The sequence below is a fragment of the Haplochromis burtoni genome, unplaced genomic scaffold (assembly GCF_018398535.1).
Source record: "Haplochromis burtoni strain Fernald_Lab_line unplaced genomic scaffold, NCSU_Asbu1 Contig_487, whole genome shotgun sequence".
NCBI classification, from domain to species: Eukaryota; Metazoa; Chordata; class Actinopteri; order Cichliformes; family Cichlidae; genus Haplochromis; species Haplochromis burtoni.
In genome coordinates, this window is record NW_024582848.1 from 169,758 (window position 1) to 181,420 (window position 11,663).

The 11,663-nt window shown below is 39.9% G+C and overlaps 1 protein-coding gene across 5 annotated transcripts in view; it reads left to right on the forward strand.

The window, feature by feature from the left end:
- LOC102293364 (voltage-dependent calcium channel subunit alpha-2/delta-4) overlaps positions 1-11,663 on the forward strand; it is an 82,528-nt gene that overhangs the window by 56,396 nt on the left and 14,469 nt on the right. For all 5 annotated transcript variants that reach the window (XM_005946715.3, XM_005946716.3, XM_042213837.1 and 2 more), the window contains 4 exons: positions 4,026-4,087; positions 7,833-7,847; positions 7,971-8,015; positions 8,122-8,184. In XM_005946715.3, the coding sequence (XP_005946777.1) occupies positions 4,026-4,087; positions 7,833-7,847; positions 7,971-8,015; positions 8,122-8,184 (185 nt within the window). The remainder of the gene's footprint in view (positions 1-4,025; positions 4,088-7,832; positions 7,848-7,970; positions 8,016-8,121; positions 8,185-11,663) is intronic.

Here is an 11,663-nt window from a genome sequence, read left to right on the forward strand (position 1 = left end):
TTACTTTTCCTAGTAACTAGTTACTTTGAAAGTAACAAGTAACTTGAAGTAACTGAGTTACTTTTGATAGAAGTAACTAGTAATGTAACTAAGTTACTAATTTAAAGTAACTTACCCAACACTGCTCTTTAGACTACGATGACCTGGATGACTGAGAAGCTTCACAGACATACTACCAAAGATACTTCTGTCAGTCAGATTATTCTGAAGAGGTCAATGATTCATTTGCCAGGAGCTGCAGAGTCTGGAGTTAAGATACTTAGCAAGTCCACTGGCAACGTTACCTGTAACATGAAAAACCAAACAGCCTTCCTGCACATGACTTCTTTGAGCTGTGTTTTCAGTCTCCACCACTCTCTGTGGGGAATATCTAAATGAGCTTTTTATCTGCAAAATACTCGTTTCATTCTAGTCTTTCCATTTCTGGCTGCCAAGAGAGTGTAAAGGGGCTTTTTATGCCTCTTACTCTGGAAACTAATAAGAGCAAAAATGAGGGTAAAATGGTGTCCAGACAGCTAATCAATGTGCTCACTATAGCACGCCTAAAAACTGAGCAGAACCACCAAATGAGCTGAAAACACTTTGTCAGGTCCAATGCTGCCAGAGACAGTTTCCACTTAGGTTTATACAGATATTTCTTGAATTGTTAGGAAGCTCTTAGAGTACTTTATGCTGGGTATTTGTATTGAACGAGGTGAGAATGAATGAACAAACAATCTGTTCCTGTGAGGGAGGCAAATGCATCTCTTCCCACTTGATGGACTAGCATCTTTCAGCTTGAAGACATCAAAAGCTCAAAGTTGAAAGATCTTTAATCAACCCGAACAAAACTGAGAGAGTCTCTGGATCACAAACTGCACAGTTCTCAGCAGCACAGCAGAACCAGGAGCAAAAATGTGGCTCAAAGTCAAAGGTTGGAGGTCAGTGTGTCAGAGATCGTTAATGATCAGTTGCGGTTCTGTATTAAAAGCGCGGCGAGGTGCCTCATTGCCTCTGCACAGCCAATTAGTACTGAGTATTCTCTGTTCTTCAGAAACTAGACTAAAATTTATTCTAAAGTGCAGGAATGGAGATGAAACTCTCTGCAGCAACCAAACGGACAAAAGTGTATTATTTTTTCTTCATACTGCAGCATCAGAGCAGAGTCTGCAGTCGGTGGAAGGCTCAATAACTAGCAGCTCGATAACAAGCAATGACCACAAATAAAAGGTTTTACGGCTGCTCGGCTTTTCCAATAATACCAGAACACAAGAGGCTTGACATGCCGCCTCGTATCTCTCATCTGTAGGCTCCAGACCAGCTGCCTGCGTGAAGAAGAGTTTTCATTATGAAAGTGACAAAAACAGTTTCAGATATTAAGTTGCTGTGAGGTGAAACGACTCCCACAGGTCCTGTAACGGGGAGGTTACCAAGTAATATACGGAGGGCGGAGATGCCAGGTCTGACTGGATGTTGGAGTCTTGCTTCAATTTTTGTCAAAATCCAGTATTGACTGGGCTCATTTATCAGAATAAATAAGGGAGGGTTCAGGACCACCTATCCAGCCTTAAATGTATCAAAAAGGAAAACTTTGATCTTATGAGTAGAGAGGGTGTGTGTCTCCTGAAAGCAAGCTGGGAGCTGGCCCCACAGGAGAGGTGTCTGCCTCCCATTCTACTTTGAAATGCCCCGTGCTGGCACGAATGGTAACGAGATCATTCACTCTGACAACAAAGCAGAAGTTGATCCAGTTTTCTTTTCCTCATTTTCGATGTTGTTGTTTCGATTGATTTCCTTTGTTTCTCGTGTCCATCTGTTCCCGTCAACTACAACGTGTTCCTACTGTCCACCTTGTAGACACTCATTCATTACTGCTCATTAAAGGCCTTCAGCAGTGCCTCTCTCGGCGCCTCCGGTGAACTTGAATGTTGAATGTTAGACTTTGTTTGAAATATCTTCACAATAACCCAGCATGTGAGCTTAAATCCATTCAGATCTGTGCACACTTACTGACTCTCATTTATGGTGACGGTAACATCTTCGAGTGTCCTTGTTGTTAGTTATAGAGCACTAAGAAGAATATTTTGCAGGTTGATAGTGTTTTTGTTCAAGTCTTATTCTCACTTTCCTTGTCCATTAGCTGTGTAATTGTTCTCATCCATCAAGCTTTTTCTTCTCTCACAGCACTTTTACCTTTGAAATGGATGGTGGTAATTAAAACACAGACCAAGAGTTTAAGACAGATGAAAGCAGCTTTTTAATTTTAGTTATCAGCTTTTACTTTCACCATAAAAATGACGACTCCTGGAAAAGTATTTAAAAAAAAACCCTATAGTTAAAGCACTGAAAGAATGGAGGGTAAAGCAATATGAAATGTCATGACTCACAAAACGTAATTTTTCAAAAGAATGGTTTAAAAGTGTTTTCAGTGATGGCAGGGTTTGAAACGTTCATCTCTTCAGTCATGACAAAGGAATCCTTTCAGATCAGTTTGTACCAGTTTTAACCTCAAAACAAAAAGGAACGAGTCATCCTGGAGACTCGTGCTGAGAGAGGAGGCTGATTAATAACTTTGGGTTAGAAATCTCTGGGCTTAATTAATAATATTTGAAATCAATTCTGCAGGGAACAAACAATCAGAGCAGTGTCGTCCAAAATGCGTTCATTGCCTCATGCTTTTAGATTAGCTGAAGGCCTTAGAGGGATGTTTTACTGATGCCAAAGAACAAGAAATTACCACAGACTACCTACAATTTAGCATGTGACATACACCATCTAAGGCTTTACCTGCTTTAGATGCTTTGGTTTGGTTCTACTGCGTGACAGAAATGAAAAAACATCAGCTTAAACCAGCTCAAAAGCAAACAAACACAAACTAAATTACAGCGCATTATATGACTACTGTACTTATATGTACTTACAGGGATGGCTACAGTGTCCAAGATCAGTGATTGGCTGTCAGGTTGGCACATTTTTAACTCACTCACACTTCTGTAGGCTTCATTCACTGAACACAGCCAATCCAGTGTGAGCATGATCATCTTGAATGTTATATTATATCCACCGAAGAGGGGCCTGAAAACTGAAGGCTCTGCCTCCCATTCTACTTTTAAATACTCCAGGAACAACAAGTAGACCTGCAGAGCGAGAGCGAAGTGCTCTAATAGGCTGATATGGTACTACAAGGTCATTAAGATAAGATGGGGCCTGATTATTTAAGACCTTGTATGTGAGGAGCAGGATTTTGAATTCTGGATTTAACAGGAAGCCAATGAAGGAGAAATCTGCTCTCTCTTTCCTGTCAGGACTCTTGCTGCAGCATTTTGGATTAATTGAAGGCTTGTCAGGGAGTTTTTAGGACATCCTCATAACAATGAATTAGTCCAGCGTAGAAGTAATAAATAAATGAAATAATTTTTCAGCATCACTCTGAGACAGGATGCTTCTAATTTTAGCAATACTGCAAACATTAAAGAAAGCAGTCTCGCATATTTGTTTAATATACATGATGAAAGATAAAGGATTCATCTAAACTATGAATCATGCAGAGCTACTCTAGAAAAGCACTAGATGAATCTGCTTTGAGTTACAGTTTGTACACACTAATTGAACCAATGTTATTCAGGCGAAGGTTTCAGCAAGTGGTTAACTGGGTTTTAGTGAAGTCTTTAGAGACATCAGCCCAGATTTAACTTGACACGGATTCTCAGCAGAATATAAACTGTTCCCCGTTCAACATGCTCCTAAATGCTTGCTGTGTACTACAGTCTGATGCTCACAGTAATGAAGCTGCTACAGAGCATTACCCAGAGATGTGTCATTACCCAGCCTGCAGGGAGCACACACACCATCAGGCTCATCAGTGTTTACATCCCTTCATTGGCGTCAGGACACGACAGAGGTGAACCGAGGGTCGAATTGATTTCCTGTCCACCTCCCTTTCCTCCACAAACACAGCAAAATGTTCAGCGCCGCCTCTGCAGAGTCCATCTTACCCTGCGTCTGTCTTAATGCTGCGCGTGTCTCTGTGTGTTTTCTATTTTTAGCTGTCGGGCTGCAGATGTCCTTGGATTGGCTGGAAAAGCGGTTCTGGGCCATCGCCAAGCAGGTGACCGCAGGACTCACTTTCACACAAACACACATTGTCTGATTTCTTTCATTTTTGAGGTCATTTCATTGACCTGTATTTATTGTCTAGAGGTTGACAGGAAGTTTAAGTGACTTTTCCCTTAAAAAGCGGGCTGAAGCTGGCTACAGAAACAAACCAGTTAAAGGTGTTGGTGGAGATTGTGTTTTAAGTGTACCTTAGAACATCACAGCCAGGCATTTGCTTTCTACCAAAACCTTTGAAATGTTTCTAATTCCTTATTTTGTAACCTTTGCTGTTTACATGTAGAGATTTTCTCTCATAATCTCTCGGTTAGGGGTCACCATATGAATTTGTCAGAATAATGTGACAGGCAGCAGCATCTGTTCAAATCAAGCACTTTAAGTTACGAGTTAATTTCAAACCAAATGCAGGGTCCGCTTAGAGAGACCATCCACCTAGCAGTGGTTCTTCCGAGCAGAAATAGAAACTGCAACAGTTCAAGATAGTGGATTTGATGTCTGTCAGACTGCAGGATGACAAATGTCACAACGGGGCTGAGGATTTCTTAATATCAGAGATGGAACTTTCAAAATAAGAGCATGGAGGACAGCAGAGCGTATTGGAGGAGTGAAAAAGACAAAGAAAAAAGACACTAAAATCAGTTGCTAAATATATTTGAGTCTCATGCCAGCCCACATCCTACCACACATTTAACTGGTATATCTGATATACTGTAGTTGGTATAGTTAGCTGCTTTATTTGTTGCACATGTACAACCGTCTTTGCAACCCACTTTTTCCTTTTGTGCAGTTTCTAAATAAAGAGTTAAGTGCTCTTTATATTTAACATAGCATTCTGACTTCGAATGGGCTTTGTATTTGACTTTTATTAATTAATTAAATATCTCTAAAAAAAAAGAAAACAGTTGGCTTATGAAACTGGTATTTGTAAATGTGTGTATATGAAAAAGATGAACTGGAGCAACAAACTGCAAAGACAAACACCTGCCAGTCAAGACTAAGGGCCCAGCAGCTCAACTCAAACTGACGTTAACATTAGCTCAAAGGCTTTAATTGCCTTTTTTCTAAAGTGGATAAAACACGCGGATGTATTTTAATTTCTTTGTTTCTTTCTTATTTCCTGCCCTGATTTGGTGAAATGAAACATGCACTTCCTGTTACAGAACTCTTATTCACACCATCATTTTCAATGGATGGAGCAGCTGGGATTTCAAAGACCACGGCACTAGTTTTCTGTCAAATTCTGCTAAATTGACCCTGAACACAGAGACTTCCTCAACATGCACCTGGTGGGAGTCTGGCATTGATCGGATATTGATGTTACAGCACTGATAACTTCATTGCAGAATAGAATTGAAGAGTAACCGTTTCACAGTTGTGTTACTTTTCTATGTCCTCTTTTATAAAAACTAAGATCTGACTGAATATACAGTATCAGAGGACAAACAGAGGCTTGTTTTTAGCATCCTAATTCCCTGCTGAACTGTATTCTGGCTGTGACCTTGTACAAACTGTCTGCTGTTGCAGGTTTGATCTGAAACAGTGCAGACTTTTGAGAATATTTAAAGCCAGAGGTGCTAAAATGTAAATAAGCTATCAAGCCATCCAAGTTTTATGTCTCCGCCCCCTGTGGGATCATAAACGTCTTCGTGGTGGAGATGCAGCTTCGTCTGCAGTTGGGCCAGAGTCTTCCAGGTAGTTAACAAGCAGCACCAAATGTCACCAAGTTTCCAAGGACACAGAAGAGATTCTTGCTTGTTCAGTTATAATCCTCCAGATTCAGAGGTCATTTTTTCAATTTTCCTTTTTGTTCATTAGAGAGCAAAAATCATTAAGTGTAGGCGATAATTCTCTCTGACCTTTCATTAGGATTAAACCAAAATGTGCATATAGAATAAAGTCAATAAGATCAGAAGCAAATGGATTTCATTCTTAATAATACATCAGAAATGGATTGTGCTCTTTAGTTAGTCCTGTTGGGTCATTTAGTCTAAAGAGGTCCCATTTTTGCTCATTTCCTTCTCCATGTGTCTCTTCTTGGACTTATTAAGCTTTTGCACAGAAATATCAGAAAGTGGGTGATGTTGGTACTACAGCAGACCACCATCGTAAATGACGTCTGTTTATCCCAACACAAAACAGAGTGTTGATTTCTTTTCAAGAAAGACCCTTAAGTAAATTATAACAATGAGCTTTGGTTGTAATGAACTGTGGTGCAGATGATCCCTCAGATGGTTGAACCAAACAAGAGATGTAGGCCCAACTCCAGTCTGGCCCTCCAACCTCTCCCTGAGCTGTGAAAAGGACTGAACATTAAATGTTTCAAAGAAACTAGCATTGTGGAAATGGGCTGTAAAGCGCTCCAACACCAAGTCTGCTTCTTGCCAACCGCACTCTGAAGGTGCTGCAGCCTTTTCATGTAAAATATCGAGGTGTGATTAGATCAGGATTGTGACAGAAGTAAATAAAAGTGGCTTTCTCTTCAACTTGATTATTCATCTGGTTTCTGACTGTATTTATCCTGTAGCTTTGAGAAAATCCCCACAAAAAATTGACCTGACAGCACCTGGCATGGTGAGGAATAGTGTCTCCAATCAGAGGAACAGGAGCTACAGGAGATAACAGGACCAAATCCCAGTCACACATTATCTAATAGTTAATGGTTTTGATCTTGATCGTCTCTGTAATAGATGTAAGAAGGTGCTAATTACAAAATCTTTTTCCCATCTGATAAAGAGAAAGAAAGATTGCTGCTGTATTTCTACCTAGTGACTCCAAGCAGAGGTATTTTTGTCATGGACTGGAACGACTGCAGAGCACAAGAAGAGCCCCTTATAATTTAGGAAACAGACTTTATTTTTTTCCCCCTGATGGTGAAGATCTAATAGAAGCAAACTGAGCTCTGCAGGTTTCCTTCCTGCTGTGTAATAAGCTGAAAATTGGCTACAAACTTTTGATCCTGTTGAAAAAGTTGTCCCCAGAAGGCCGGCTAGTATTACACTCTCTCCGCAGGTCTTTGACCTTGCAAACGTCCCCCCCTGCAGTTAAGTGAAGCAGAAGCAGAGCTGCAGATGTCCCGTGGAGGTTGATGGTGTAGATAATGTTATTAATAGGAGCTGACAGCTGTGACGGGCTGGATTAATGTATTTACAGGATAGCTTCAGTGCCGACACTAACTCATCCGACCAACTCAACACATTTACATTCTCTTGCAGCTGATTTACAGTTTCTGAGCTTCGTAACGTGTCATTCCCTTTCAGTAAAAACCTCTCAGCCTCGGTGGAGTTTAAAGTTTGGGGATTAGAGGTTCTCGTCTTCAAAACAGGATGTAAAAGTATGCCTTCTTGCATTTTTATAGCAGAAAACTGATCCTGGCGAGTGGAAACTGAAACTGTTGGTGCTCTTAAACCAAATGATGGTGTGTGACCCAAAATAAAACCACATCTTATGCAAGTAGATGCTCTTTGTGACAGTTTAAGCAGATTAAAGGGATCATTTAAGGAAGCTCGATTCAAAAATCTGAATTTAAAAACTGCAGCAGCGTGAGGGTGAAAGCTGCTGTCATCCGTCCTCACCTGCATCGTATAAATTTTCTGTGTTTATCACAGAAACGGATTCACAGCCGAGCTTTAGTTTTCTGCAGGATGCCAACATAAATGTTGCTTAATGTTTCTCATTATCTCTAATTTCTTATAATAATTACATTTTGTCTGTCTGTTTCATCTGTCTGTTTCATCTTGCAGCCCAACGACACAGATGTAAGTAAACATTAATTATATTAATTATGTTGTTTTTACTGGTTTATTACCTTCCATAAAAAGAAGCATTCAGACTAAATTCTCTAAAATCTCCACACTTTCCTTTTCCTTCCCTTCCTCCAGTGTTCAGACATTGAAGGTGTGTGTCCTCTCAGCTGTGACAGTGCTGTAAGTGCACAGCAGTTGTTTCTTGTTTGTTGCTCATCACCAAAAATCATCCTCTGTGTTAGAAGATCCTAAAGAGACCCGTTTCTTTCTGCTTCTTCCTGTTCAGGATCTGAGCTGTTACCTGGTCGACAACAACGGCTTTGTCATGCTGTCCAAAGAGAGGAGAGAGGTAAGATCCACCACTCTTTACCACTATGCTTGTGGGGCAGTTCGTTTTAAAGGGACACTTCACCTCTGAATCAAATCTCTGTATTCTTCCTCTGGCCCTTGGGACTATTTATCCATCTGGATCATTTTGTTCAGGAGCCATCAGTCTGCTTTGTGATGCTCAAAGTCCACCAAAGAAATACACAGACTAAAACATCAGCAGCAGAAACTATGATCCAAATAAAATAAACCTTCTTGTGAGGAATTTCATGGCGCGAACTATTCTCTGATTGCTCTGTCAACCAAACTTTACGTCCTTTCACAAAGTCACATCCACACTTCAGTTTACTTCAGCAGAAAAAGATGGAAAATATCAAATGACCGCATCAGTTCCCTGTTTTCTAAATGACTGTTACACATTGTTTGGATATATAAAAATTGTTGGTGGGTATTTTGAAGTCAGAATTTTGTGTGCTTAAAATTTAAATATACCCAGCAACTGTGCCCTTGCCTACAGTTTTAGATCTGCACTGCAGAGTCATTTTGGCCTGCGATGATTTCGAGCAGTGACTTTATAATAGCAGGGATGCGTTGACAAACATCTGAGGATGCACTGTCACTCTCTCCTATAGACTGTGTGCTTTCACAATGACGTTTGGAGCACGAGTACTCTCTCTCTCTCTCAGTAATAGTGCCTACCTGCTTCTCAACACGTAGCATTAGACAAATCACCCGGGTTAACAGACAGTTAAAGGGAGGGTGAAAGACAGGACGCTGGGGGCAGCTAAATGCTGCATTGCCAGAGAAGCCTGAGTTGTGTACGATATTCAGTATAGTATAGTGTTGGTTTGTTTGTTTTTTAACCTCCTAAGACCCAAGCTCTCTCATGGCATGCATTTTTAATTTTTCTTTGCTATTTGGGCTGATTGGGACCTAAAAAACGTAAAAACAAAGAATTACAAGATTTGTTTTTTGTCTTTGAGAAAAATGTGATGTCCACATATGTGGACACAAGGTCCTAGGAGGTAAAATACCACCAAATCACAACATTTGCTCCAAGGCACTTTATACTTTTAGGTAAAGACCCTACAGTAATACAGAGAAAACCCCAATAATGCCCCCCCTGTGAGCAAGTGCTTGGCAACAGTGGGAAGGAAAAACTCCTTTTTAACAGGAAGGAAACTCCAGCAGACAGCTTGGAGGTTTGGGGAGGAAGATGAGTATGTGAGAAAAGTATCAAAAAGTATCTTTACACCGAATTTATCGAGGCTGTAAATATGTAGTGTGTTTGGTATAAGAGTATTTGAAATAATCCCCAAGGACATTTTTTGAAACAGATTTTTGTTTGTTTGTTTGTTTGTTTGTTCTAAACCTTGTTTCCTATCTTGTTTTTCTAATGTTGACTTTAAATCCTGATGTTGTGTATGAAGGGAAAATGTGAAAAAAAAAAACAAGGCTCTGGCTCTTCAAGGGGTTTCTTGCTGTTAAATGGGAGTTTTTCCTTCCCACTGTCACCAAGTGCTTCCTAATATTGAGTCGTTTGATTGTTGAAGTTTCTCTCTATTTTTGTAGTGTCTTTATTTTACATTACAAAGCACCTTGAGGTGACCATTATTATAGATTTGGAGTTATATAAATAAAATTGAATTGAACTGACCAAGAACAACTGGGTTTTGAATCCTCTGTCTAACCTGCTTGGAGTCAAGAAGTTGTGTTTTTAAATTTTTAAAATGCGATCATTGTCGTGGATGTGTTGTCCGTCTGTCAGACCTGCAGTCAGAGTCAGGAGGTGATTTCTCAGCCTGACGCAGCTCTCTGGACCATTTAATGTGCTCATAATCAACATCTGGATGCCTCACAGGATTTGAGGACAGTTTGGGTCTTAATCTGTGTGCGTGTGTGATGCATTAACAGTAAACATCACAGCTGCTGCGCCTGCCTCCTTCATCTGACCTGTGAAGCAGGATAGATCTGACTTCGCAAGGCTGAGATCACACTTGTGTTTACGTGTGGGTTTAAGTCCATCTCATCTCTTCTCAGAGAAAAGCCCTGCAAGTAGAATTTTCTTGCAAACAAGGAAAACTTACTTACTTCCCTGAAGCATGCTCACTGTGTTTTCTGTCCTACGTCATTAAAACTCAAACCTCCACTTCCATCAAGGCCAGTGTTAAAGTAAGTGGGAAAAACTCTTGGATCAGCCCTTTATGGTTGCACCATGAGTGCGCACTTGCATCATCACAAACTTTCAGAAGAGGAACAGTAAGACAATCACACATATTTACAGTACTGATGAAAAACATCAGAGGAAAGGGAGGGTTGGAAATTGTACTTCATGTTTCTCAAATGAGAATGACTGCAATCTTTGCCTTGAGTGATTGTGCTGCAGATATTTCAGCTCCAGTTGTGTTTTAAGGACAACACTGTAATTAAACACAAAGGATTTATTTTTTAATGTTGACAGTTTAGTTTTAAAAGGATGTTTTGCCACTCGACAGGCCTATGGGCAGTCATTTTAATATCTCTGTCTAAATCAGTGGGGATTCTTAACTTATGTATGGAATTGCTTTTCAAATCTGATATTTTTTAAACTGCATCAAGACTTCTGAGTTAGTCCTAAAATAAGTTTTAAAAGTTGTTTGTTGTTTTTCCACAAGCCACACGACTTGGCGACATCATGGCGTCATTAATGGTACAACCCAGAGTGCTAATGCAATCAGCATCTCTACTAATCCCACAAGAAAACATAACAGTCGCTCCGCTAATTCACACAAAGAATGCAGCAAATTAAGAAATGCAAAAAGAGTAGATTAGTCTGCAACCACACAGCTGAAAGTCTCATGAACCTCTGCAGTGTTACTGCATCAGCACAGCTGCCTTTTTTAGCTTTTTCAAAATTACTCCACAGATTGATGGCAGAGCCAGACAGCAGACATTTATTATATTTTTTATATAGTTTTTTGTTGTGTTTCAGTTTTAAAATCTGTAGCAGTATTTTTCCATTAATATTTATTTATATAACAGAACCAAAACATTAGAACTGTTACATAATGATGTGATGTGGTAATTTGCAGACCTCATGTTGGTGCAACTTCATTACAGCTTGGAAAATCTGGTGGTTGCTCGTTGATTGCAATTAATTTTTGTTGTTGTTATAAACTGATTGCAAGTAGTTGCAATGCCCAGAAGCTGAATGTGCAGCAGCCTCAACCTCTGCGTGATCACTTTTAATCAATCAGCAATTTCACAGGTTGAGGGCAATAACCTTTGTTCAGACAATCACAGTCCAGCTCGAACTGACTGCAATCAGTCTCAGATAGATTGGCAACAAATAATTGCTGTCTTAATTATAAATGCAATCATATTGACATGACTTGTTTGTGTTGTGTCTCTTTGCAACTGGGGATTTCACTCTGGTTGTATTTTGGTTATACAGTATTGTGTGAAACATACAGTGGGGCAAAAAAGTATTTAGTCAGCCACCGATTGTGCAAGTTCCCCCAC